The sequence below is a fragment of the Callorhinchus milii genome, unplaced genomic scaffold, assembly GCF_018977255.1.
Source record: "Callorhinchus milii isolate IMCB2004 unplaced genomic scaffold, IMCB_Cmil_1.0 Scaffold5, whole genome shotgun sequence".
NCBI classification, from domain to species: domain Eukaryota; kingdom Metazoa; phylum Chordata; class Chondrichthyes; order Chimaeriformes; family Callorhinchidae; genus Callorhinchus; species Callorhinchus milii.
The window spans coordinates 51,720,543-51,743,900 of NW_024704746.1; the positions used below are offsets into that span (position 1 = coordinate 51,720,543).

Sequence of the window (23,358 nt, forward strand, 5' to 3'; positions counted from 1 at the left end):
GAGCAAGTTTAAGAGGGAATTTGATATCTAATCCTGTCCTGGTAAAGAGATGGATTGAGGGGTATGTGTATGTGTGTGTGAGAGTCATGTTGAATTACTTTTCTTGTCTGTGGGACTGACTAGCTGGACCACAATAATGCTTTCTGGTGCTGTAGATTCCTATGTTCCCCCAACAGTACACATCTCTCTCACTCACTCACCTGATGCTATCCTAGCACACTGACAACTCCCTCAGACACAGCCCACATTGGCCACTCTCAGACTTTTACATTTACATAGCAATCAGATTTATATATATAATATATATATTAGATATATACATATATATACATACTGTTTGTATATATATATATACACACACACATATATATATATATGAAACTTTAGATTCAACACATTTATTTAAAAGATATAAAATACTGGTACAATTAAATTGAAAATAATGTTCCCAGTAAGAACACATTCAACACTCTCAGCTACCTCCCTCCCCAGGGTGGCGCTCATAGGGACGGAAGAATCCTGTCTGTCCGTCCCCTGTTCTAATCTCCTTCCATTCTGGTTTACACTCCAGCTTGTTTTGAAAGAGGTGCACACATTCTCTCCCCTCCTGAAATCAACCCTCCTTTACAAAAAAAAGTTCATAATTACATTTCTCATTGTCTTCCACAGGATTTACCCAATACATTATTTTCTGCCTCTGCCCCATGCAATCTCTGTCGGGACACACTCATGCATGTATACACACACACGCGTGCAACTTGCAAACTGTGAAATAACACTGAGCATAAAAGACAACAGTGGAGTGACGCACTGTTCCGCTTCCACCATGAGCATAACAAGCTAACAAGCAAACACAGCACGGTATGCCTGTCCTCCACTACCCAGCGCTTGTTACACTTCTGATAAACGTCATGATGGGGATTGAAAATTCAGGATTTGCTACATTTGTTGCCACTTACAATTTGTGACCTGAAATTGCAGGATTTGTCATGAAACACAATTTGGGGGGAACAAAAAAGGGTATGGGGGTAATGCAACTCTATTAGTGCCTGGCATTGGGCCTCACGGCTAGTGAGGGGAGAACCCAGAAGCTGGGACTGTTTATTGGAGATGAGATTGTCTCGCAGGATCTAAAAGGGCACAGACAAGTGAGCCTCCCAAAACCTTATTCAATATTGTCCTTCATCAAAGGCTGCCTTGGTGACTCATGTTCTGACCTTTGGCAGTCATTTTCTGGTCTAAGAGCAGAAAGCAACCGAGACTTTTGGTTTGTAAGCACTGCATTTTCAACCACACCAAGGCTGGTTGCCCTGGGAATGGCTGTGTCACGTTTAACTTGCACAACCGATGCTGTTGGGTGTGGCAGCGTCTTTCTGGCTCCCTGACCACCCAACTTCACGTGGATGTTGCCACCTTAAGAATGTTTTAGGCAGGAAATTGATGCATTCACTGGAGTAACTGCACAGGTTTTACCTGCACTGCCCAACATCTGTGATGTGTGGAGCAAACAGCCGCACTGCTCTGCACTCTACCAGTGCTCGAAACACTGCATTGGTGGCAGGTTGGGATGGGGTGTGTGTGTGTGTGTGTGTGAGCATCCCCTGGCTCCCAGCAACTGTGTCACTGCCACTCGAAAGTGTCAGGCAAGGTCATGCGTGTTTGCCCTTCGGTGGAAGAATCTAATGGGGTGGGGGAGATCGAGTGGGAATAACAGGAAAACTTACGTGGCAGTGCTTTTTTTCTCTTTTCACTCCCCCCTCCCCTACCCAAAAGACGGGTATAGCATGGCCTCCACGAGGGGGCGTGTAATAGTAACAGACAGATACAGCACAGCCTCATTGTGAGTATTGTATGTGTAACTTCTATGTGAGCATGTGTACCAGACTGGTATAGCATGGCTGTTCTGTCCCAGACTGCTAGGCCGGCCTCTCAGTGCCAGGAAATGACAGGGAGGGTCCTTTCAACCTTCGTCAAAACTCAGAAGGTCGATCACCTTATAACGGGGTCACGGACACAGCTCTCGCGTAGGTAATGTCAGAAAATCACCTCGGGCCTTTCACAAATTCTCCAGCATCGAGCTTGTCACACAAAGTGGTCTCCTCCCATCCCCGCTGGTACCTGTGTTGCCTTCACTCCTTCTGGGTCACCTGAGTTCCCAGATTACTTTTTCCATATCCCAGCAATTGCTTGACATTCTGCTCCCCACCCACCAGCAGCATCTACGCAAGGTCTGCCTTTGGCAGGGTGTGGGCTGAAGTTGCAGCAGGGGTTATGACCAGTTCAAGTTATAGCTTTTTGTAAGCATCACAGCCTCCAGATCCTTGTCCTCCTCTTTCTCCCGGAGCCGTTGTTCCTCCAGAAGAGCGACAAGTGAGTCCCGCTGCTCCACCACCTCCAGCATCTCGTTCAGGATCCTCTTCTCCTCTCCCAGCTCCGCACTGCTCTTCAGATTGTCTGCACAGCAGGGTACATAGCAGGACTCAAGTCAAGTACGCGGATACTAGGTGCAATCTGGCAGCCTTTATGTGTGGCACGGCCGATGGTAATAGGAAGTTACAAAGGGACTTAGATAGATTAAGTCAGTGGGCAAAACTGTGGCAAATGGAATTCAATGTGGGGAAGCGTGAGGAATCCATTATGGATCCAAAAATAGCATAACAGAATATTTTCAAAATGGTGAGAAACTAAGAACCGTGGAAGAGCAAAGGGATTTGGGTGTCCATGTACACAAATCACTAAAAACAAGCTCACAGGCACAAAAAAGTTATCAAAATGGGATGTTGGCTTTTATCTCAAAAACACTATATACATAAATATAACAATAATAAATTGGACATTTCAATCCACGACTGTTTGTGGGACACTGCTGTGCGCAATTGGCTGCTGCGTTTCGCCCACAAATATACGGTCAATTAATTTTACAGTCTATTCTGTGAGGAGCTTTGAGACGTCGAGAAGACATGAAAAGCGCTATATCAAATGCAAGGATTATTATTATCTCAAGGGGGCTGGAATATAAAGGAGAGAAAATGATGCTTCAACTATATCGAGCCTTGGTCAGACCCCATCTGGAGTACTTCGTTCAGGTTTGGGCACCGCACTTCAGGAAGAATATACTGGCTCTGGATGGGGTGCAACGCAGATTCACCAGGTCAATACCAGGACTAAAAGGGCTAAATTCTGAGGACAGGTTGCATAAACCTTGTCTCTATTTCCTTGAATTTAGAAGGTTGAGGGGTGAACTGATTGAGGTTTTTAAAATAATAAAAGGATTACATAGGGTAGATACAGAGAAACATAAGAACATAAGAATTAGGAGCAGGAGTAGACCATTCGGCCCCTCGAGCCTGCCCCGCCATTCGATAAGATCATGGCTGATTTTCTGACCTAACTCTAATTACCTGCCCTATCCCCATATCCCCTAATCCCTCTATTTTTTAAAAAAATATCAGTCTCAGCCTTGAAAATGTTCAAGGACTGAGCATCTACAGCCTTCTGGTGTAGTAAATTCCATAAATTCACTACCCTCTGAGTGAAGAAATGTTTCCTCAACTCTGTTCTAAAAGGCTGACCCTTAATTTTAAGACTGTGACCCCTGGTTGTAGATTCTCCTACCAGGGGAAACAGTCCCTCAGTTCTACTTTATCCAGCCCTTTAATAATCTTATATGTTTCAATAAGATCTCCCCTAATTCTTCTGTACTCTAGAGAATACAGCCCTAGTTTATTCCGCCTATCCTCAAAGGTCAGTCCCCTCATCCCAGGAACTAACCGAGTGAATCTACGCTGCACCCCCTCTAGGGCAAGTATGTCCTTTTTTAAATAAGGAGACCAAAACTGCACACAATACTCTAGGTGCGGTCTCACCAAGGCCCTATACAGTTGCAGCAAGACTTCCCTACTCTTGTACTCTAAACCTTTTGCAATGAACGCTAACATACCGTTTGCCTTCTTAGTTGCTTGCTGCACCTGCAAACTAACTTTTTGAGACTGGTGTACAAATCCCTCTGAATACTAACACTCTCTAATCTCTCCCCCTCTAGAAAATAATCTGTTTTTCTATTTTTTCTACCTAGGTGAACAACTTCACACTTCCCCACATTAAATTCCATCTGCCACCTACTCGCCCACTCCCCTAGCCTATCTATATCCCGTTGCAATCTTTTTGCATCATCCTCAGAGCTTACTCTCCCACCTAGTTTAGTGTCATCTGCGAATTTAGATACGTTACATTCAATGTCCTCGTCTAGATCATTGATATAAATTGTAAATAACTGAGGCCCAAGCACTGATCCTTGTGCGCTCCACTAGTCACATCCTGCCAATTCGAGAATGACCCGTTTATCCCTACTCTGTTTTCTACCCGTTAGCCACTCTTCAATCCATGCTAATATGTTCCCATTAATCCTTAACCTTGTGCAATAGCCTTTTGTGTGGCACTTTGTCAAATGCCTTCTTAAAATCTAAATATACTACATCTACTGGTTCCCCCATCTAACCTGCTAGATACGTCTTCAAAAAAAAACTAAAAGATTAGTTAAGCATGACTTCCCTTTTGTAAAGCCATATTGACTCTGCCTAATCTTGTTATGGTCTTCCAGGAATCCCATAACGACATCCTTAATAAAGGACTCAAGAATTTTCCCCACCACAGATGTCAGACTAACTGGTCTATAGTTCCCCATTGTTTCTCTCCCACCCTTCTTAAATAGTGGTGTTACGTTTGCAATCTTCTAATCAATGGAAATCCAGAATCCAGAGAATTTTGGAAGATCAAAGACAAGCCATCCACTATCTCAGCAGCCACCTCTTTTAAAACCCTAGGATGTAGGCCATCAGGTCCAGGGGATTTATCAGTTTTAAGACCTGACAATTTACCTAAAAACATTTCTTTACTAATATTAATTTCTCCAAGTTGCTCGCTTGGTCCCTCTATTCTTGGTAGGTTTTCAGTGTCTTCTAAGGTGAAGACAGTAGCAAAGTACTTGTTTAATGACTCTGCCTTGCAGAAGGCTACCCATGAAACCATTTCCTCTGGTGGGGGAATCCAGAACAACGGGGCATAATCTTAAAATTAGAGGTAGGCCATTTAGGAGTGAAATCAGGCGGCAGTTTTTCACCCAAAGGGTAGTGAAAATCTGGAACTCTCTCCCCCAACAGGTTGTGGATGCTGGATCCATTCACATCTTCAAGACTGAGGTGGATAGATATTTGTTAGGTGAGGGTATTAAAGAATAAGGGGCCAGGGCAGGTAATTGAACTTAAAGTAAAGATGGAGGTTTGCTTAAAGTTTTGCCCCGCCCGGGAATCGAAACCGGGTCCTCTCGCTTTAAGGCAAGTGCACTGACCACTAAGCTATGAGACTCTGTGTGTACACTGCATGCATGAACCTGTGGCCGTTTTACAAGTGCCTGGCCTGCATGGACTGGTTAGTTGTATTGCTGAGTACCCTTCTGCAAGATCTGAGCAACAGCTCTCGGAGCAGAAGCGGGCAGTGAATTCTGCTAACTCAGAACTGTCCATCTTTTATTTTATGCAGAGCTATAGAAATTTACAACAGGAGAAGGCCTTTCGGTCTATTGTCTGTGCTGGCTCTTTAAAAGAGCAATTCATTCAGTTCCATTGGACTCCTATTTCCCTAAAGCCCTGCAAACAAAGTGTACCTATACTATGCATTAGCGCTATTCAGGGTGAGTCAGAAGTCCTTACACATAGTTTTTAATTATTAATTATGTTTTTTTAAGACAACATTTGTAGAGTTTGCAGCTATTACAGATGTCTTTCATCGTATTCGTGAAAGTTTTTCAACTGAGTTGATATGTGTAAACGTCTACATAGCAAGCAATTTGAACATCTCATAGATCTACAAATAAGTACTTTTGATTTACAAACCCTGCCTGTATTATATCACGCAGGGTATGTGTATATTTTCTGACTATATAAGTATATTTGTGGAGTCCTGTAGCTCAGTGGTTAGAGCACTCGCTTTGCGAGACCTGAGTTAATTCCAGGCAGGGCGAAACCTTGGGCAAGTTTCCTTACTCCACACGCCTAATAATAATCCCTCCAAAAAAAAAAAAAAAACAATAATTAAATTGGTCATTTTCAATCTACGACTGTTTGTGGGACATTGCTGTGCGCAATTGGCTGCCGCGTTCGCCCACAAATATACAGTCAATTCACTTTACAGTGTGTTCTGTGAAGCGCTTTGGGACGTCCTCCCGACGTGAAAAGCGCTATATCAAATGCAAGGATTATTATTATTATTATTATTATTATATTTGTAATATACAGTGGAATATGTGAATATTACGGATATAAATTTAGAAAAGAATTTTCCACTGGTACATGCATGTATTGAAAGTCACCATCCTTTGAAGCAAGAGGACTCTAACTGTACAGTGTACACTGATGCAGATCAGCAAATTAAAAGCTTCCTCTCTTCCCCCTGTTAACTTAGAGCCACCTACCATCGATGGCCATGCGTTCTCGCAGCTCCTGCTGTAACCTGCTCTGCCGATCCTCCAGCTCCAGCTCTCGCGCACTGCACAGTGGGAAGAGACATACAAATCCCAGGTTAATCTGAGCACATTTCACTTTCTTGGCGACCAGACACGAACCGCCATTACAAGCACAGGCCCACATGTAGTGTGTGTGTGTGTGTGTGTGTGAGGGGGTTATAGTGAGCTCAGGATGAGTTTGCCCGAGCATTACATATTGCTAGGTAAATTCATGCCATCACAATCCAGGAGAATCTGAGCCTAATTAGGTGATCTCATTGGCGCATCTGAGAATATCACCAGCACAGAATAGACCGTTCGACCCATGGTGTCTGTGCTGATGTCAGATCCTCCCAAGGAGCTTATCCCTTTTCCTTATTCCTTCCCAATTGTGTAAGAGCTGGTGCTCACTATCTATTCCCATTGTTGTGCTCGCTTGGTTAATTTCTGTTTTGCCAATCCTTACAAATGACCCAATCAGAGATATGTACTCTTCTCTAATCCCACTCGTTTCTCCATCGTATAAGCTTTCACCCCCCATTGGAGTGTTTGACTATAATTCCATTCCCCTGCTCTTCTCCATCATGACTAAGCTGGTACACGTTCCCTCACCGCAAGTATCTAGGTCTTGTCCCATTCCCTGCTCTTTCTACATCGAGCTCTCACGTGGGAGTTCAGAAGGCAGGGATGAACAAATGGAAAGACTACTCACAATATCATCAGCTCAGACTCATACCGCACCAATGTGTTCTTCTCTTGGACCAATTTAAACCACTCTTGCATGAGTCGGGGGTCGTCTTTCTTTCCCATTCCTGTCAGAGAACATACACAGTCAGGGTCAACGCGGTAGCACGGCTGCAGTGGACTCTCAGGCCAGAGGAAAAGTAGAATTTCAATGGATTGCTCAACAACAGACCCTCTGCCATTGCTGCCTCTTGGCTCAGACTCATAAAGAGAGCATCTATTCTTAATAACACAGAAAAAGTCAATGTCCCGAGTTCCAGTATTGGGAGCTTTGCTGCTCTGAAGGAGGGCACCCTGAGAGTCAATGCCCCAAACTCCAGTCCTGGGACCTGTGTTATCCTCTTTCCCGGGGATTCGTTAGCCCGGTTACAGACTGGAGAGTCTAAACCAGTCGAAGCCCTGGTTTAGACTCCAGTCTGTAACTGGGCTGTAATCTGTACTGTGCGACACTGATGACCAGGCGAGTGGTCTTAGGAGGTGCCAAGGCAGAGAGAGTCCTGTTGGGAAACTGAACTCATTGAAATTTACCCATTGACATCTTGGAAACATGGATGCAGCCGGTTTCTGGTAATGAAATCAAAGCAGAATCTTTTCTGTTAAGGCAGTAAAACCATACCCACAAACACAGGCTGCAACTGAGAGCGAGAATCCATAAAAGTGTGGCTGTGCTTTGACTTATCCTCTTTAGGGGGGATTTGCACAAAAAATAAAATCACTAAATGTTACTTAATTGAAGCCTGGAAGCAGCCCAAACAAATCATTTTTAAACAATCGTTTTCCCTTGATCCCCTCTTCCTAATCGACTCGATTCCTGTACTCAAATTAATCTCTCGGGCAGGCTTAGATTGGGGCAGTCTCTTGTATTTCACTCAAGTGAACAACGTTGTCTTGCCCCCATTGAATTTCTCAGAGAACTCAATATAGATCAAAGGTTGATGCTTCCCTCTCTGTGTGGGATCAATATCACTCCAAATTGATACATTTATCTCCTGAGCTATTGGGGAACATTACCACTTAAATTTGCTTGCTCCCTATGTTCCAGGACTGATTGATTGGACTTGGGATGAAATCTATTCCTATTTCGTGAATCTGGTATGGCACCGGCGGAGATAAGTTTGATAAAATCATGGTTTATAAAGTGGCTGAAAATTACAGGAAAGGTTGTCATGAAATAACAGTGTAGTCACGTAGCAGTCCATACCCGCCAGCTACACTGTACTGATGGAACCCAAGTACCTTGTTTCTCAGCATCGGGCTGCCCCACAGCTCATGAAAGGAACAGTCCTTTTAGAAAGCAATCAAAACAACATTATTGAGTGAATGCTGAAAAGCTCTGCAGTAGGTGTGGGCTCAGGAACGGGACTTTGTTTTTAAAAAATGGTTTGTCACATTCATTGCCAATTGGGGAGAGAGGGGTTGTGCATCTGTGTGTGAGACCATTTTGAGTTTGTAACATTAAAATTGCTTTTGAGGGGGTTGTAAAATTAGAGATTTTTTCAAGATTTGGAAAATCCAATTCTGTATGCAGAAAGTGTAGAAACTGAAAGAGTCAGCCACTTCATACACCCAACAACTTTACACCAATAGATTTCACTGGGGTCCCCAATTTTGGCTCCTGCCAATCTCCACCCAATATTTTCCAGGATTTGGAAGAGAAAGTGCGCATTCCACTTCAGACAAATGGGACATTTCCCTGCGTAAATGGTACATAGATGTGGAACTCTCAGTCTGGTTAGGATACCCTGAAGCTTGGTGATGCTAACCAAAAAAAGAAATTCTGACAAATTTGTCTTTTGCTCAAGCAGATGTCTGACACAGGCAGAAACCCATCACCATGCTTAAGAGTATCCAAAGCAAAGTTCCAAGTATATACCTAAATTCTTAGAATAGACACACCATATTTTGTGACCGTCACCATCTATGTTCCTGTAGCCTATGTATTTCTATGGCTACTGTTTGCCACCTACTGTAGTTCCTCGATTCTCAACTCCAATTACATCTGCGGGGCTGAGATACAGCCATGTTCATTAGCAGCTCACCAAGGCTTGGGGGTATGGTGTCTGGAACAATGTGCTTTTCACAGCCAAAGGTAAGTATCAGGCCATTCACCGAAGAGTGCTTGCAGAGCTCAGGAGCGAAGCGGGCGAAGAAAGGAGCATGAATCAAAGCTCAGTCTCTTAATGAGGGTATCAGTGAGATGAGGAGACAGCCAGTCCGGTCCAACAGAACGTATGTGTTAGCGCGGATGGGATGGACGTTTTGTTATTGCGGGCAGGCAGAGAGGCTGAGTAGAGTCCCAGGAGCAGCCGTGACAGCTCTGGTCTGTGCAAAGCCTGTGGTAAAACTGTTATGAATACCATAAGGAATGTGCTGTTTCAAGGACCAGATTTCATAAAACACGTGTCAAGACACCCCACCCCATTCCTGCACCCACTCAGCCTCGCTCTCTCCCCCACTAACCCCACCCAGCCTAGGCTATTTTGCCTCTCCCCACCCTGCTCTGCTTTTCCCCCCTCACTTTTCCATTGAAACCATGGAATCTACACAGATGTAAATTCTGATGATTTTTAATAGGATCCTTTAATAAGATTGGAAACTGGTAAATGGGGATTCCTTCTGGTAACCGTAACTATGACATGCCAGGCTGTGGGAACGCTCCTCCAGAAGTATATCACAGACCTGTGGAATTGCATCCCATATGAGATGATGCACTCCTACTTGGTGAGAAAATTCCTTTAGAATTAGCTGGGATTTAGACAGAACTTGGGTATCTCCTCAGAACCTTTTCTAAACTCTGAAATGTATCTCTAGTTGTAAGAGGTTGCGGTGAACAACGAGCAATGAGCATGACTTACCATGGGGTGGGGGGGCCTCGGCTCAACAACCCCTCCCAGCCAGGCACTGATACACTTGGCATTTGAATGGCAACATTTTGCGATCCCAAACTCAAGTCACTGAGCTAGGTGTTGACCCCATTTTCTGTCCAATCCCAACAGGCTCCTAGAGCTTCTCCCCCACCCCCCCCCCCCCACCCCGCCGTTTTACTAGTGGGTGGAAGGTCCCTTCTCCATCGTGTTTCCCTCCCACCAATGGATTTTGTGGAAAGGTGCTGAGTGGAGGCTGGGTATTTGCAATTCGAGTTTTAGGTGAAGCCAATAGACGTCTTCTCACAGAGTGCAGATACGTGCCCTCTCAGTGGGACTGGTTCTTGCCACACAGGGAGGAGATGGGAGAATTAAAAACTTCAAACACCATCACCAGGTCATGTTCCCCTCCCTGGAAAACTGAGTTCATTATTGAACTGCTCCAGTTTGACTTAGCCCTGAATCCACTGCTGCAGCTCTTTGTGGATTTCCTCCTGTCCAAACTCCATTCCTTCTCAGCCTGTTGACCATCCTCCCCTCCTTCAGTCTTCGCTTCCTCCTAGACTCCACATTGTTTGATGTGTCCAAGCACGGGTTGGCTCCAACTCCTCCTCTGTCTGACTACATTAACCCAGATAGTCTCTTCACCCTAACTCTCTTACCCCTCTATCCCCCAGGCCTTGGTGCTTCACTCATATCTCTCACGAAGCAGTTAGGAAGATCTTTTGCATTCTTGTAAAATTAGCAGGCTTGAAAAAGGGCCAATTTGCAGTGGATTCACTAATAGTTACTCCAAGTTGACGGAAACTGCTAGTAAACGCAACGACCCATTATCAGAGTGAGTTCTGGCAGGCTGAGATCTTGTTTGACCCTCAACTGTCCTTTCTACCCCACATCCGTGCCATGACCTGCTCTGCGTTCTGCCACCTCTGCAACATCGCCCTGCGCCGCCAATGTCTCACCCCTCAGGCTGTCAAAACCCTCATCCACGCATTTATCACATCTAGGCTTGACCATGCTAACTCCACCATCGGCAGTCGGGCCTTCAGCTTCTCTGCCCCCACCCTTTGGAAATCCATCCATGATCCCTTGCCTCTTTTTCGGTACGTCTTAAGACGCTCCTTACCCTCCACCCCCGATCCCAACCCCCTGCTTTGGTCCACATCCCTGACTGTCCAAGGCCTTGGGACGTCCTCTGGACGTGAAAGGCGCTATACAAATGTAATTTTGTACTGTACTATAAAGCTCAGAGCTGTTGCTGCCACTCTTCCCTTGAAACATTACCGGTGGGAACCATGCGACCCCCCTCCCCCCGCACCTAGACTGTGACCAGGGCCTCTGCCCTCAGCCACACAGCTCAGAACGTGCACTCGAAACATGTCCAAGGGGACTCTACGGAACCTCCGGGGCAATGGCGGGTTGTTCTGAAAACCCTGGCGCTGTCATGGCAACCTTTCGTGGTGATGGTGTACGTTACCTCGATCGTGGGCGCAGCAAGGGCAGAAGGAAAGGGCTCTTCGGCGAGGAGTTCCGACAGAGGGCTCAACTTCAACAAGAGAGGTGAAAGATAAGCAAAGCACAGGAGCAGAGCGTGAGAGGGAGAAAAGAACAGAAAAAGGGGGGAAGGAAAACAATTGAAGGTCAGAGCAAGAAATGCAAGAGGAGGGAGTAAACACAGAAGAGAGGGCAGAAAATCAAATATAACAGGGAAGGTGCCCACTTTCTGCAGAGATTTCGGAAATAAAGCAGCCTCGAGATGTGGGACCCTACAGCAAACCAGCAAGTGGGGCTGCCAAAAGGTGGTGAAAGTGGTGCAGTTTTGATGATTTATTGCTGTCCCCCCACCACGCACACACTGCGGGCACTGTACAGTCTTGATTCTGAGACAGGACGCTGTCATCCTGGGGGCTGGGGAGATGCAGCCAGAACTGCAAAGCGCAGCACAGAACAAGTGAAACTATAAACCCAGCAGCAGAGGCACAGGCTTCCAGTCCAGACTGCGTTGCTTTCCCTTCTCGCACGTGGGTGATAGGCACTAAGGACAGGTTTTAGAGATCGCCCAGTGAGGGTATACACAAAGCACATAGAACATACACATCAAGTACAGCTATACTGACTATAGCGATCAATGTATATAAGGCAGCACAGCTCAGATTTCCTGGTAATATTCTTCAGATAAAATGGAATAATGCATCATTATCATGCAGTTAACTGGAAGGGTTCAGTCACTGTGTCCAATGCAGAATATTACTGCCAACCACAATGTACATGTACAATACAGAATAACATTATTCTTTTACGATCAACAACTCAACAACAGTGTTCTTGTACAGTACCGATAAAGTTTATTACTCCTTTACCGCAAATGACTATCTGCTTGGAGGAGGTAAGTAGGGTTTCTCTGGGGCCGAGTTGGCTCCAAGGTGGACACTCCAGACCAGATTAATAAAAACTGTACACTCTCCGTTGTTTGCCTCAAAGACTCCGAAGCATGGTGATGGGATTCTGTGGAAGTCACACACCCAAATGACTAAACAATTTCAAGGATAACAAATTATTCATAAGATTGCCCCATATACAGGACGGAATAAGGACAAATGCTCCCTCCACGTTGTCCCATTCAGCACCCTAAATTCAGGTACAGCACAGGTTAGATAGTGTAAAGCTCCCTCTACACTATCCTACCCAGCACTCCAGGATCAGATACAGCACATCCTTACACACCAATCCTTACACGCTTGCTCTCCAAACTGCGATTTTACGATTAAAACCAAACCTCAGAAGATATTGCAGAAAATACAACCTCCTACCTCTGTTATGCAACCAACACATTATGAACGAAGAGCCATCACCCAAACACGACAAAAGATCTGCCATGATCTTATAAACTGGCTAAACAGGTTCTGTGGGTTGAGTGGCCTGCTCTTTGTTCCAATGTAATCCTATTATCCTCCCCACCTGCTCTTTCTGGGAACTCAACCCAGCATTATTCCTCTCCAGCCAGGATAAGAAAACAGCTGCTTTTGCTGCCACACTCCAGCAAGGAACTTATTCAGGGTTGTGCGTTTTCTAGTGGTTATTGTGTCTCAGTCGCCTGAAGCGCATCGACAGTGTAACTTTTTTGTACAACTGCTCTCTTATTATCAGGTTTTCATTGTGACGTTGGAAATATTTATTGTGCTATTTTGTTTGAAGTGCTCCACACGAAGTCACCCTCCAGTCTTGCTATAAGATGGACTTTAAACAAGAAGATTACATTTGTATAGCGCGGGAGGATTTCCCAAGGTGCTGGACAGTGTACAGCATTTCAGACCCGAGCTGGGGTCGGCGGGGGGGGGGGAGAAGGGAGAGGAAGGGGGGTGGCTGATTGCATGGTTGAAAAGGAGGGTCTTGAGGCGGGACTGGAAAGAGGCTAAGGAGGGGGTGAGGCGGAGTGATTGGGGGATGGAATTCCAGATATTGGGGGCAGAGTGGCTGAAGGCTCTCCCGCCAATGGTGGGGCGGGTGGGTCGGGGGACGTGGAGCAGGCCAGAGCCGGCTGAGCGGAGGGAACGGGTGGGTTGGTAGGTTAGGAGGTCGCAGAGGTAGGGTGGGGCGAGGCCACGGAGGACTTTGTAGGTGAGGACCAGGATCTTGAACTGGATCCTCTGAAGGATAGGGAGCCAATGGAGTTGGACGAGAGTGGGAGAGATGGGGTCACGGAGTTAAAGATCCCATGACACAATTTGAAAGTAAAAAGAGTATTTCTCCCTGTGCCAAACTTCCAAATAAAACTGATCATTCTCCTCAGAACTGTTTGCAGGACACTGCTTTGTGCAAATTGGCTACTCTTTTTGTCCCGCACTTGACAGTAATTATGTGGGAGTCGTTGCAACATGATCAATACAATAATAATGCTCTCTCCCTGACAATGTATACCTTTAATCATTCCTTGAACTGTTTATTTTCATCCAGGAGAAATACAGTGCTCAAGAGTATTCCATCTATAATTCTGTTCGTCACTCCCATCACTCCCTCTCTCGCCCGACTCCACTGGCTCCCCATCCCCCAGAGGATCGAGTTCAAGATCCTCGTCCTCACCTTTAAGGCCATCCATAGCCTTGCCCCTTCCTACCTCTCTGATCTGCTGACTCCCTACCAACCTGCCCGCTCCCTCCGCTCATCAAGTTCCGGCCTGCTCCATGTCTCCTGCCCGACCCGCCCTACCATCGGTGGCCGGGCTTTCAGCCTCTCTGCCCCCACACTCCAGAACTCCATCCCAAGGTCCCTTTGTCTCGCTTCCTCCCTTGCATCCTTCAAGGTCGGTCTCAAGACCCTTCTCTTTGACCATTCCTTTGGTCTCCCTCCCACCTCTCTGCCTTCCCTCACCCCTGCACCACCCCTCCCCCATGCTCGGGCCCCAACATCTGACTGTTCAGCGCTTTTGGAAGTCCTCCCGACGTGAAAGGCGCTCTACAAATGTAATTTTGTTGTTGTTTTTGTTAGTCAAATAATCTGGTGATGATAAAAGAAGTTGTTTAATCTAAAACATGCTGGCATTAAGCGTTCGGTGTCAATTTGAGAGACTCCTACAGTGTGTGTGGGGAAGCCAAACCCAGTTACACAACAGCCACAATTTTATATAGTGCCTTTCATGTCAGTGCAAGTCGAAGTTTTTCACAGAGCCGATTGGGAGTTCAAGCTGGGATAGAGGGAGCTGAGGAAGTTGGTGGTAGGTGGCGGAAGGAAAGGTATCTGAAAGTGTAGTTGAGAAGGAATTGAGGTAGGCTTTATAGATGAGGAAGGAGGGCACGAGGCAGTTGGATGTTTCCGAGGGATGGAGTTCCAGAGCGCAGGACCAGAATGGCTAAAAGCTTACCGACAGATGGTTGGCAGTGAAGCAGGCCAGTGTTTGCCCAAGCAGAAGGAACGGCTAGGGCGGTAGAGTTGCCAGAGGGATTTGAACACACAAATCGCTACAAACCGGGTAATTGTGAACAGTCACAGAGCTCAGCAAAGACAGTCCACAAGAAGAGGGCAACAAGAAAGAGTCTGCTGATGGGAACCATTGGCAAACTACAGAATGATAAAGCCATAAGAACATAAGAATTTGCTATGGGAAAGAAGACTAAGATCCTCTTCAGCCAGGAACATGCATGTAGCAAGACAAGGAGAGCTTGGGATGTGTGACTGCGCTGTGACTTCAGACTGCTTGTGCACCAAACAATGAGGCTGTGTTTTACTGGAAGTGCGTATTATCCTGATGCTCTTACGTGGCAGCTAACTTCAGTTGGTAGCATTCTTGCCTCTTGTCAGAGGGTTATGGGATCAAACCTCATGCAATACACTGCAGTCTCTAACTTGTATCTAAATCTAATTTGTAATTGAAAGAATCAACACTTTCTGCTTCCACAGTTTCCCTATGGTGCCTGTTCCATAGGTTTATCACTCATTCACTGAAATTGTGTTTCCGCAGATTAGTTTTGAATTCACCCCCCCTTCATTCACAGGCCATGTCCTCTGGTTCTACTGTTCTGGACAAGGTGAAATGGCTCGTCATGGTCTACATTATCTAGTCCCTTTAGAATCTTAAAAACATCCACCATATCACCTCTCAACCTTCTTTTCCAGCATGACACTTCCTGAAACAAAAACAGAGATAGCTGGGAAGAGCATCTGTGGTATTTTTGTGTTTTGTAACCCTTCCTAACCCTGGTTTCTTTGCTTGTCTCTGTTTGATGACATCTGAGGGGCAAATACTACAATAAGGCTGGTGTGCAGCAAGGTTGGTAAAAGCGTGGCACCAAACCCTTATAGTGCTGTGATTGAAACATCCAATCCAGAACGAGGGGATGATTATGTCCTTTGCAACTCCCAGTAAATGTTACATTGGAGGATGGAGTCGCTCAGAGGTGAGCTTGATGTACGGTTCCAGTGTGGCATCAAATTCTTAAGATACTTTTCCTGACTTGTTCATTCTGGTTGGTTTGCATTGTGCCCTTCACGCAACATAGTGTCTTGGAGAGCTTAAAACTCAGACATCTGGGTCGTTTTATTCACTGCACAGCTGTGCACATTGAATCCTTTTCTTCACAATTTTACCCCCTCTCCTCTCATGAAGACTTCTTCTCACAGAAGTACAGTAGCCATAGGTTTCCTCGGTAACTCACCCCAGGAGTACATTCTTCGCTGGTGAGCCTTGACCATGTGTATTCTATGTGGTCTATACATGCAGGGATCACTGGGTGGAGAATTGGATTGGGAGCACAAGCTCAATGCCCCCACGAATGCAACTCTGACCCTTGCCCAGGGTGAGATCAGCATATCAGCACCGATGAGGTTGAAACTGATCAAAATCCCATTCTCTGTGGCTCAGCTATTCCACTGAGCTGGGAAAACAGATTAAGTCACAAGGGGAAACCACATTCAACAGTGCCCAACACACTCAGGAAGACACACACTAAGCTACTTCAAGCTACTTGTTTTTCTGCAGGTACTGGTCCAGTGGATGCCTTTGCCCCACATTCCATGCCCCACTCCAAGGTATCCCCCACACTCAATGTGCCAGAGCCAGATCTTAACCTCGTTCTCAATCGAATGTCATTGAAATTTCAGCTCGCAGGTTCTGACTTATAGTTAGCAGGAAACTGATTTTATTGCAAACAACGCAGGAGCTTCTATAGTTGGGATGAGAAAGCTACGATGTGGAAGTCAGTGAAAGTGTATTGACTGTGTATTTTGTGGGCGAAACACGGCAGCCAATTGCACACAGGAGTGTCCCACAATCGTGGATTGAGTGACCAATTTTATTTTTGGAGGAATTATTATTCCCTGGAAAGCGATCCGCCGATCGACAACAACCACACTTACTTACTGCTAGGTAAACAAAGGCGTGTGGAGTAAAATTTGCCTAAGGTTTTGGCCTACATGGGAATCAAACACAGATTCTCTCACCTTCAAGGCGAGTGCTATTGATATTGAAGTGAGTGCACAAAACTGGAAAATAAGACACTTTTTCTTAAAAGTCATTTCTCATTCAGGAATTTCCAGATCTGCTCGTGTACACAATCTGCAGCTTGGCTACATTTGTGCATTGATCTATATAGCATCGCATTCAACATTCATGTACCAGAGAGGACAACCCCTCTTCTCCTAATCCTACGCCACTCTCAATGGGAACCTCTGTGAAGCCAACATTAGACCTTTGGGTCGCAGGACACCGACCAGTTTCATACAAAACAACAAAATTACATTTATAGAGCGCCTTTGACGTTGGGAGGACGTCCCAAGGCACTAGACAGTCAGGGGTCAGGACCCGAGCATGGGGAGGGCTGGGGTAGGGGTGAGGGAAGGCAGAGAGGTGGGAGGGCGACTGAAGGCACGATCGAAGACTAAGGTCTTGAGATCGGCCTTGGAAGAAGGCAAGGGAGGCGAAAGGACTGTGGGATAGAGAGTTCCAGAGTGTGGGAGCAGAGAGGCTGAAAGCCTGACCACTGATGGTAGGGCGGGTCGGGCGGGAGACATAGAGAAAGCTGGAGCCCGCTGAACAGAGGGAGCGGGCAGGTTGGTAGGGAGTCAGCAGGTCAGAGAGGTAGGAAGGGGCAAGGCCATGGATGGCCTTGAAAGTGAGGATGAGGATCTTGAATTCGATCCTCTGAGGGATGGGGAGCCAGTGGAGTCGGGCGAGGGTGGGAGTGATGGGGTCAAGGAGACTGGTGCGCAAGAGTACATGAGCTGCAGAGTTTTGGATGATCTGCAGGTTGTGAAGGGAAGAGTTGGGAAGGTCGATAAGGAGGGAGTTTCCATAATTGAACCTTGAGGTGACGAATGCGTGGGTGAGGGTTTTGGCAGCCTGAGGGGTGGGGCAGTGATCAAAACAAATGATCATGTCACTGGCAGTTCAGTTAACGGGCACCACTTGCTGTCAGGCTGTGTGACCAAACATGACATTCTGGCTGTACCACCAGCAACCAGAATGTATGGGAGACAGGTAATTCAGGTCATGGACTATCTGTAGCGATAGACCCATTCCTGAAAATTTTGAGAGCTGTCACTGCAACAACCCTCAGGAGAATCATGGCTGATGCTCGGAATCCAGTCTTGAATCATTGAGTTGCTGCAGAGTTTGCTCAGGGTTAGGTTTCAGCACTGTTACAGATTGTCTCAGGCCTTTCACGGTGAGAAAGCCTGGTGTGAAGTTAAGGCCATCTGTCACAACTCACACGGAGACAATGGATTTGGCCTCTCCAGCAACAGCAATTTGCATTTAAGTAGCACCCTTCACGTTGGGTAGGGTGCTGGAGGGCTAGCAGAAGTACTTGGCTCTGGGGGCAATTTTTGTGACAATTTCCTGTGAGATTGAAACACGACTACTGGGCAAAGCGACAAGAACAAAGCGGTTTCCTTTGCAAAGACAAAGGCATGTACAAATCCCGGCCCCTTTACCTTCTGAACCAGTAACAGCCAGAAAATATCAATGACAAGGAGTTGGAAGTTTAAAAGGTGTTAATGGGGACGTTGGCAGGAAGCAGTGAGGCAGCATTAGACAGAGAAAATTGGGGTGAGAGTGGGGGGCGGTTAGCGAAAGAGGCAAGGCAGAGGGACAGCCATACGTACCACCCAGGTGCAAGTCGATGATATCAGTGTAACTAGACTCTCCCCAATAGTCTACAATAAGGATTAGAAAGAGTTATTGTACAGTCCCATGCAACACCCGAATGTAGCACATGCACAGAGAAAGGCAGCTCAGAACAGGTACCGGAACATCTACTGCTAACCACTTGGCTGCGGTCAGGGTGACCTCTGGAGGCCGTGTAATGAGGGGACATCAGAGATGAACTGAAGCAGCTCCTGTGGGTCATTAAGGCACCATTTTGTTTTTCATTTACTTTGAAAAGAATTTGTTCTGCTTGTTGGGTAGGATGTGAAGCTCTCCCAATAACCTGACCAGTCAGGTTAGTTCACTGGGATCACTTCTAGGATTCAAAATCAAATTGACTGATATCGAATCCTGCGGGTGCCGAATATGACGACAATCAGGATTCAAATCCAAGCTGATTTCACGAAGTTCTCAGCACATTGGCGTCCATAAGGAATTCCTACAGGTCTAACAGACATGTGATTGAATCTGGTAACCTTTTCAGTCAATGTATCTCAGCTTCGCATCATCATACAGGGATTCTAAACAGCATTCACAAGTGGTACAATGTGTCTTTCACAGTGACAGTGCTATAATAATAATAATAATAATCCTTGCATTTGATATAGCGCTTTTCACGTCGGGAGGACGTCCCAAAGTGCTTCACAGAACACACTGTAAAGTGAATTGACTGTATATTTGTGGGCGAACGCGGCAGCCAATTGCGCACAGCAATGTCCCACAAACAGTCATATGGATTGAAAATGACCAATTTATCATTGTTTTGCTTTTTTGGAGGGATTATTATTAGGCTATCAGGGTGTCGGCTATCTCAAGTCACAGTGACAGTATTGAGAGTCTTAGTACTGTGTTAAATGAATTGTTGCATGCTCAGAAACGCTACTCAAGTGAAGAGTGCTATATAAATACAGGTTGTGAGTCAGGTACATCAAGTTGTGCGGTGACAGTGTTGGCTGGCAGGTGTGTCAGTCACAGTCACAGTGTTGGCTGGCAGGTGTGTCAGTCACAGTCACAGTGTTGGCTGGCAGGTGTGTCAGTCACAGTGTTGGCTGGCAGGTGTGTCAGTCACAGTCACAGTGTTGGCTGGCAGGTGTGTCAGTCACAGTCACAGTGTTGGCTGGCAGGTGTGTCAGTCACAGTCACAGTGTTGGCTGGCAGGTGTGTCAGTCACAGTCACAGTGTTGGCTGGCAGGTGTGTCAGTCACAGTCACAGTGTTGGCTGGCAGGTGTGTCAGTCACAGTCACAGTGTTGGCTGCCAGGTGTGTCAGTCACAGTCACAATGTTGGCTGGCAGGTGTGTCAGTCACAGTCACAGTGTTGGCTGGCAGGTGTGTCAGTCACAGTCACAGTGTTGGCTGGCAGGTGTGTCAGTCACAGTCACAGTGTTGGCTGGCAGGTGTGTCAGTCACAGTCACAGTGTTGGCTGGCAGGTGTGTCAGTCACAGTCACAGTGTTGGCTGGCAGGTGTGTCAGTCACAGTCACAGTGTTGGCTGGCAGGTGTGTCAGTCACAGTGTTGGCTGGCAGGTGTGTCAGTCACAGTCACAGTGTTGGCTGGCAGGTGTGTCAGTCACAGTCACAGTGTTGGCTGGCAGGTGTGTCAGTCACAGTCACAGTGTTGGCTGGCAGAAGCACTCAGCAATTCTGGGACCAGTGCTGAGCCGCCTAATTGGACAGAAGACATACAGCAGTAAAAACAGGACAGCGACAGAGAAATGGAGGAAGCTGCCCACCCTCACAGTCTTTTCCCCAACAACCTCTGTCACCCTAGCATTCTTTCCTCAACCCTCTTAGCCTCTGCCACCCCCTTGCAATTTCTCCCCACCATCTAAGACATTCTTGATGTATCTTCACTAACCATGCAACCTCTCCGCCAGTCTTTACAGCCTCTACCACTCACTCGCAGTCTCTAATGAACACTCGCAGCCTCTCTCCCACCCATTCAGCCTCTCCACCATCCATGCAGTCTCTCCTGACTCTGAGTCCCTCCACCATCCCTTGAGCACCAGACATGACTCTGTCACATCCACACAGGGACAGTTAATAAGACACCGATGACTGGGCACCAGACACATCATTAGCTCCTACACATATGGCACTGGCTTGTCCTGTAACCACGGTGACTTACCATGAGGACATGGAGGTATTGGGCCTGGGCTAGAGAGGAAATAATAAACCAGCCAGGGTTCCTGCAATTGTCCACTCCCTAGTCCCTGCAAGATATTCCCATGTGTGGATGTTTTGTGAGAGCAGGATTGGGCTCAGTTGTGTTTCTCTCGAGACTGATAGAGTGAGCTACTGGCATCCACTGTGTCAGGCGTAACTGAGCACCAGCTCCATGAAAGGGAAGCAAAGGGAGAAGCAGATCAAAGGGAAGTAAGCGGGAGAGAGAAAGATCCAAATAGGATCGGGGCGGTCTTGTGGACTGGACAAGTAACTGGACCTCTGCTGCTGCTGAAAGGCTCTGCTTAAAAGTGGTGACTCTGCGTGCACACACCACGTTTCAGCACTCGAGGGAGCCACTGCTCAAGGCAAGGAACTGAAGTGCTCTTGGTGCAAAGAAACCCCCGGTAAACAAAACCATCCAGGGCGGGTTTAGTAACTGTGCGAGCCAGCGATGCCGAATCGCTGCCTGAATTGTAACATCAGGAAAACTGCACTGGTGTTAAAAGCCTAGGCACATCACGGGTCAGTTCTCCTTCCTCCCTCCCTTACTGACCTCAGAACCACACAATATCAGAAACACACAGTGATAAGGCTCCACGCGCAACACATACACTCCCAGCACTTGGTGACTGGGCTCAGACACGCACCCTGTTGAAAGAACCCAAGAGGAGATGAGGGAGAAATACCTGCTTCCCCTCGCAGTGCCTTCTCCACGGCCACACCTCGCTCCTCCAGCTCCCGCTGCTTCTCCTCCACCTGCTCCAGCTGCCTCTGGATGATCTACACATGCAAGACAGTGAAATAACAACCGTGCTCGAGTGGGTACTGGCAGGATCCAGTCTATTCCCTGAGACAAGACTGACACCAGTCATTGTACAGATATCTCCCTGAGAGAGACAGGCTGAGAAACTCCAGTCTGCACAGACACATCCCTGACAGACACCAGTCACTCAACAACAACAACAAAATTACATTTGTATAGTGCCTTTCACGTCGGGAGGACGTCCCAATGCGCTGGACTGACAGAGTTACGGACTGAGCTGAGGGTCGAGGTGGGGGAGGGCAGGCATGGGGGAAGCAGGGAGATCGAAAGCACAGTCGAAGAGGGCTTGAGGTGGGTCTTGAAGGTGGCAAGGGAGGGGGTGAGACGGAGGGACTGCGGGATGGAGATCCAGAGGGGGGTGCAGAGTGGCGCCCGCTGGTAGTGGTTCACAACAATGTGTTCACAAAGTCCTGTTACTGCACCCCCCGCCCCGGTTTTTTCTTACAATTAATTTTTATTTTCTGTTGCAGATGTGTAACAATGTCTGATACCAGTAACATCCTGTTCACTACATTCATGTTATGGAAAATGTCACACCTAACATGCCGATGGATCATGATCTGCCATGAAAATGGCACTCACACCAATCCTTAGGATATCTGAATACAGTTAAATACTTGTAATGAATACAATTAAGTACCCCTAAATACAATTATTATCATTCTTCCACATGTTTCAGTTGTTAGTGAGTGCAGTATAGAAAATAAAACATGGAGGTAACAGGACCTTATGAACACCCTGACCATTACCTGGCCCACCTACCAACCTGTGCTCTGTGCAGCCTCTTCAGCTCCTCCTGCTTGGCTTGTTTGCGAGCAGCTTTCTGCACCCTGCGAGTTAGCTTAGCGTTCAGCTCTTCCTCGGTGTAGGGTTTCTGTGGAAAGATAGACAGAGCAATGTCATCAGCTTCACTCAGCACCACACACACTGCACCTGGCCATCAGATTCATCAGATTGCTGAGGCAGCCAGTCACAATGCAGGTGATCTCTGAGCGCGGGGGGGGGTGAGGCTCAACACAAGATCACAGGATTCACTGTTGAACAATAGATCTCATCAACAGAAAAACTTGTGGAGTAACCGTGCTGAAAGCTTGAGTCCATTTCAACAATCACATCCACAAATTACTCCAGGTCCAGGATCTACAGCGCACAGCACCCAGAACACACAGAATAGAGCATGGGATCAATCCATGTCAACAGACCAGTGATTGGTGATTGAGGGCAGGGAATCATCCCACTCATCTCCTGTTAACCCTGCAAGCCAAAGCTCTAATAGGTAGGGTGGTCCTAGCTGGACAAGCAGCGGGAAAGTTTGCCTGACAGCGATGTCAATGGCAAGCTATGTGGTTTTAGCTGGTTAAACTCCAGCAGTTACTCCAATGCACACTCTGGGGTCCCCAAGCCTTTCTGGGGTACCTAATACTTTCTGAAATTAGGTAAGCAGGAAGCGTCCCACCAGGGAGAGAATGCGCATTCCATTCCAACAATCTATCTCTTGGATTTCTATGTGTAGATGGAATGCATGGAAATCTGTTTGTTTTGGATACTTGTAAGCATGGTGATGGTTTTCCGCATGTGTCAGACACCTGGCTCACCCAAAAAAGTGCTAAAAGAATATGTCTCTC

At 46.8% G+C, this 23,358-nt stretch overlaps 1 protein-coding gene across 1 annotated transcript in view; it reads right to left on the reverse strand.

Annotated features, from left to right (window-relative positions):
- Positions 1 to 396: 396 nt before the first annotated feature.
- Positions 397 to 23,358, reverse strand: part of mical3a (microtubule associated monooxygenase, calponin and LIM domain containing 3a) — a 128,595-nt gene continuing 105,633 nt past the window's right edge. Inside the window, exons 38-44 of the mRNA XM_042335752.1 lie at positions 22,500 to 22,607; positions 21,597 to 21,690; positions 18,703 to 18,753; positions 11,585 to 11,653; positions 7,212 to 7,311; positions 6,470 to 6,543; positions 397 to 2,454 (exon numbers count right to left, since the gene is read on the reverse strand). Of these exons, the coding sequence (XP_042191686.1) occupies positions 2,270 to 2,454; positions 6,470 to 6,543; positions 7,212 to 7,311; positions 11,585 to 11,653; positions 18,703 to 18,753; positions 21,597 to 21,690; positions 22,500 to 22,607 (681 nt within the window). The 3' untranslated portion in view covers positions 397 to 2,269. The remainder of the gene's footprint in view (positions 2,455 to 6,469; positions 6,544 to 7,211; positions 7,312 to 11,584; positions 11,654 to 18,702; positions 18,754 to 21,596; positions 21,691 to 22,499; positions 22,608 to 23,358) is intronic.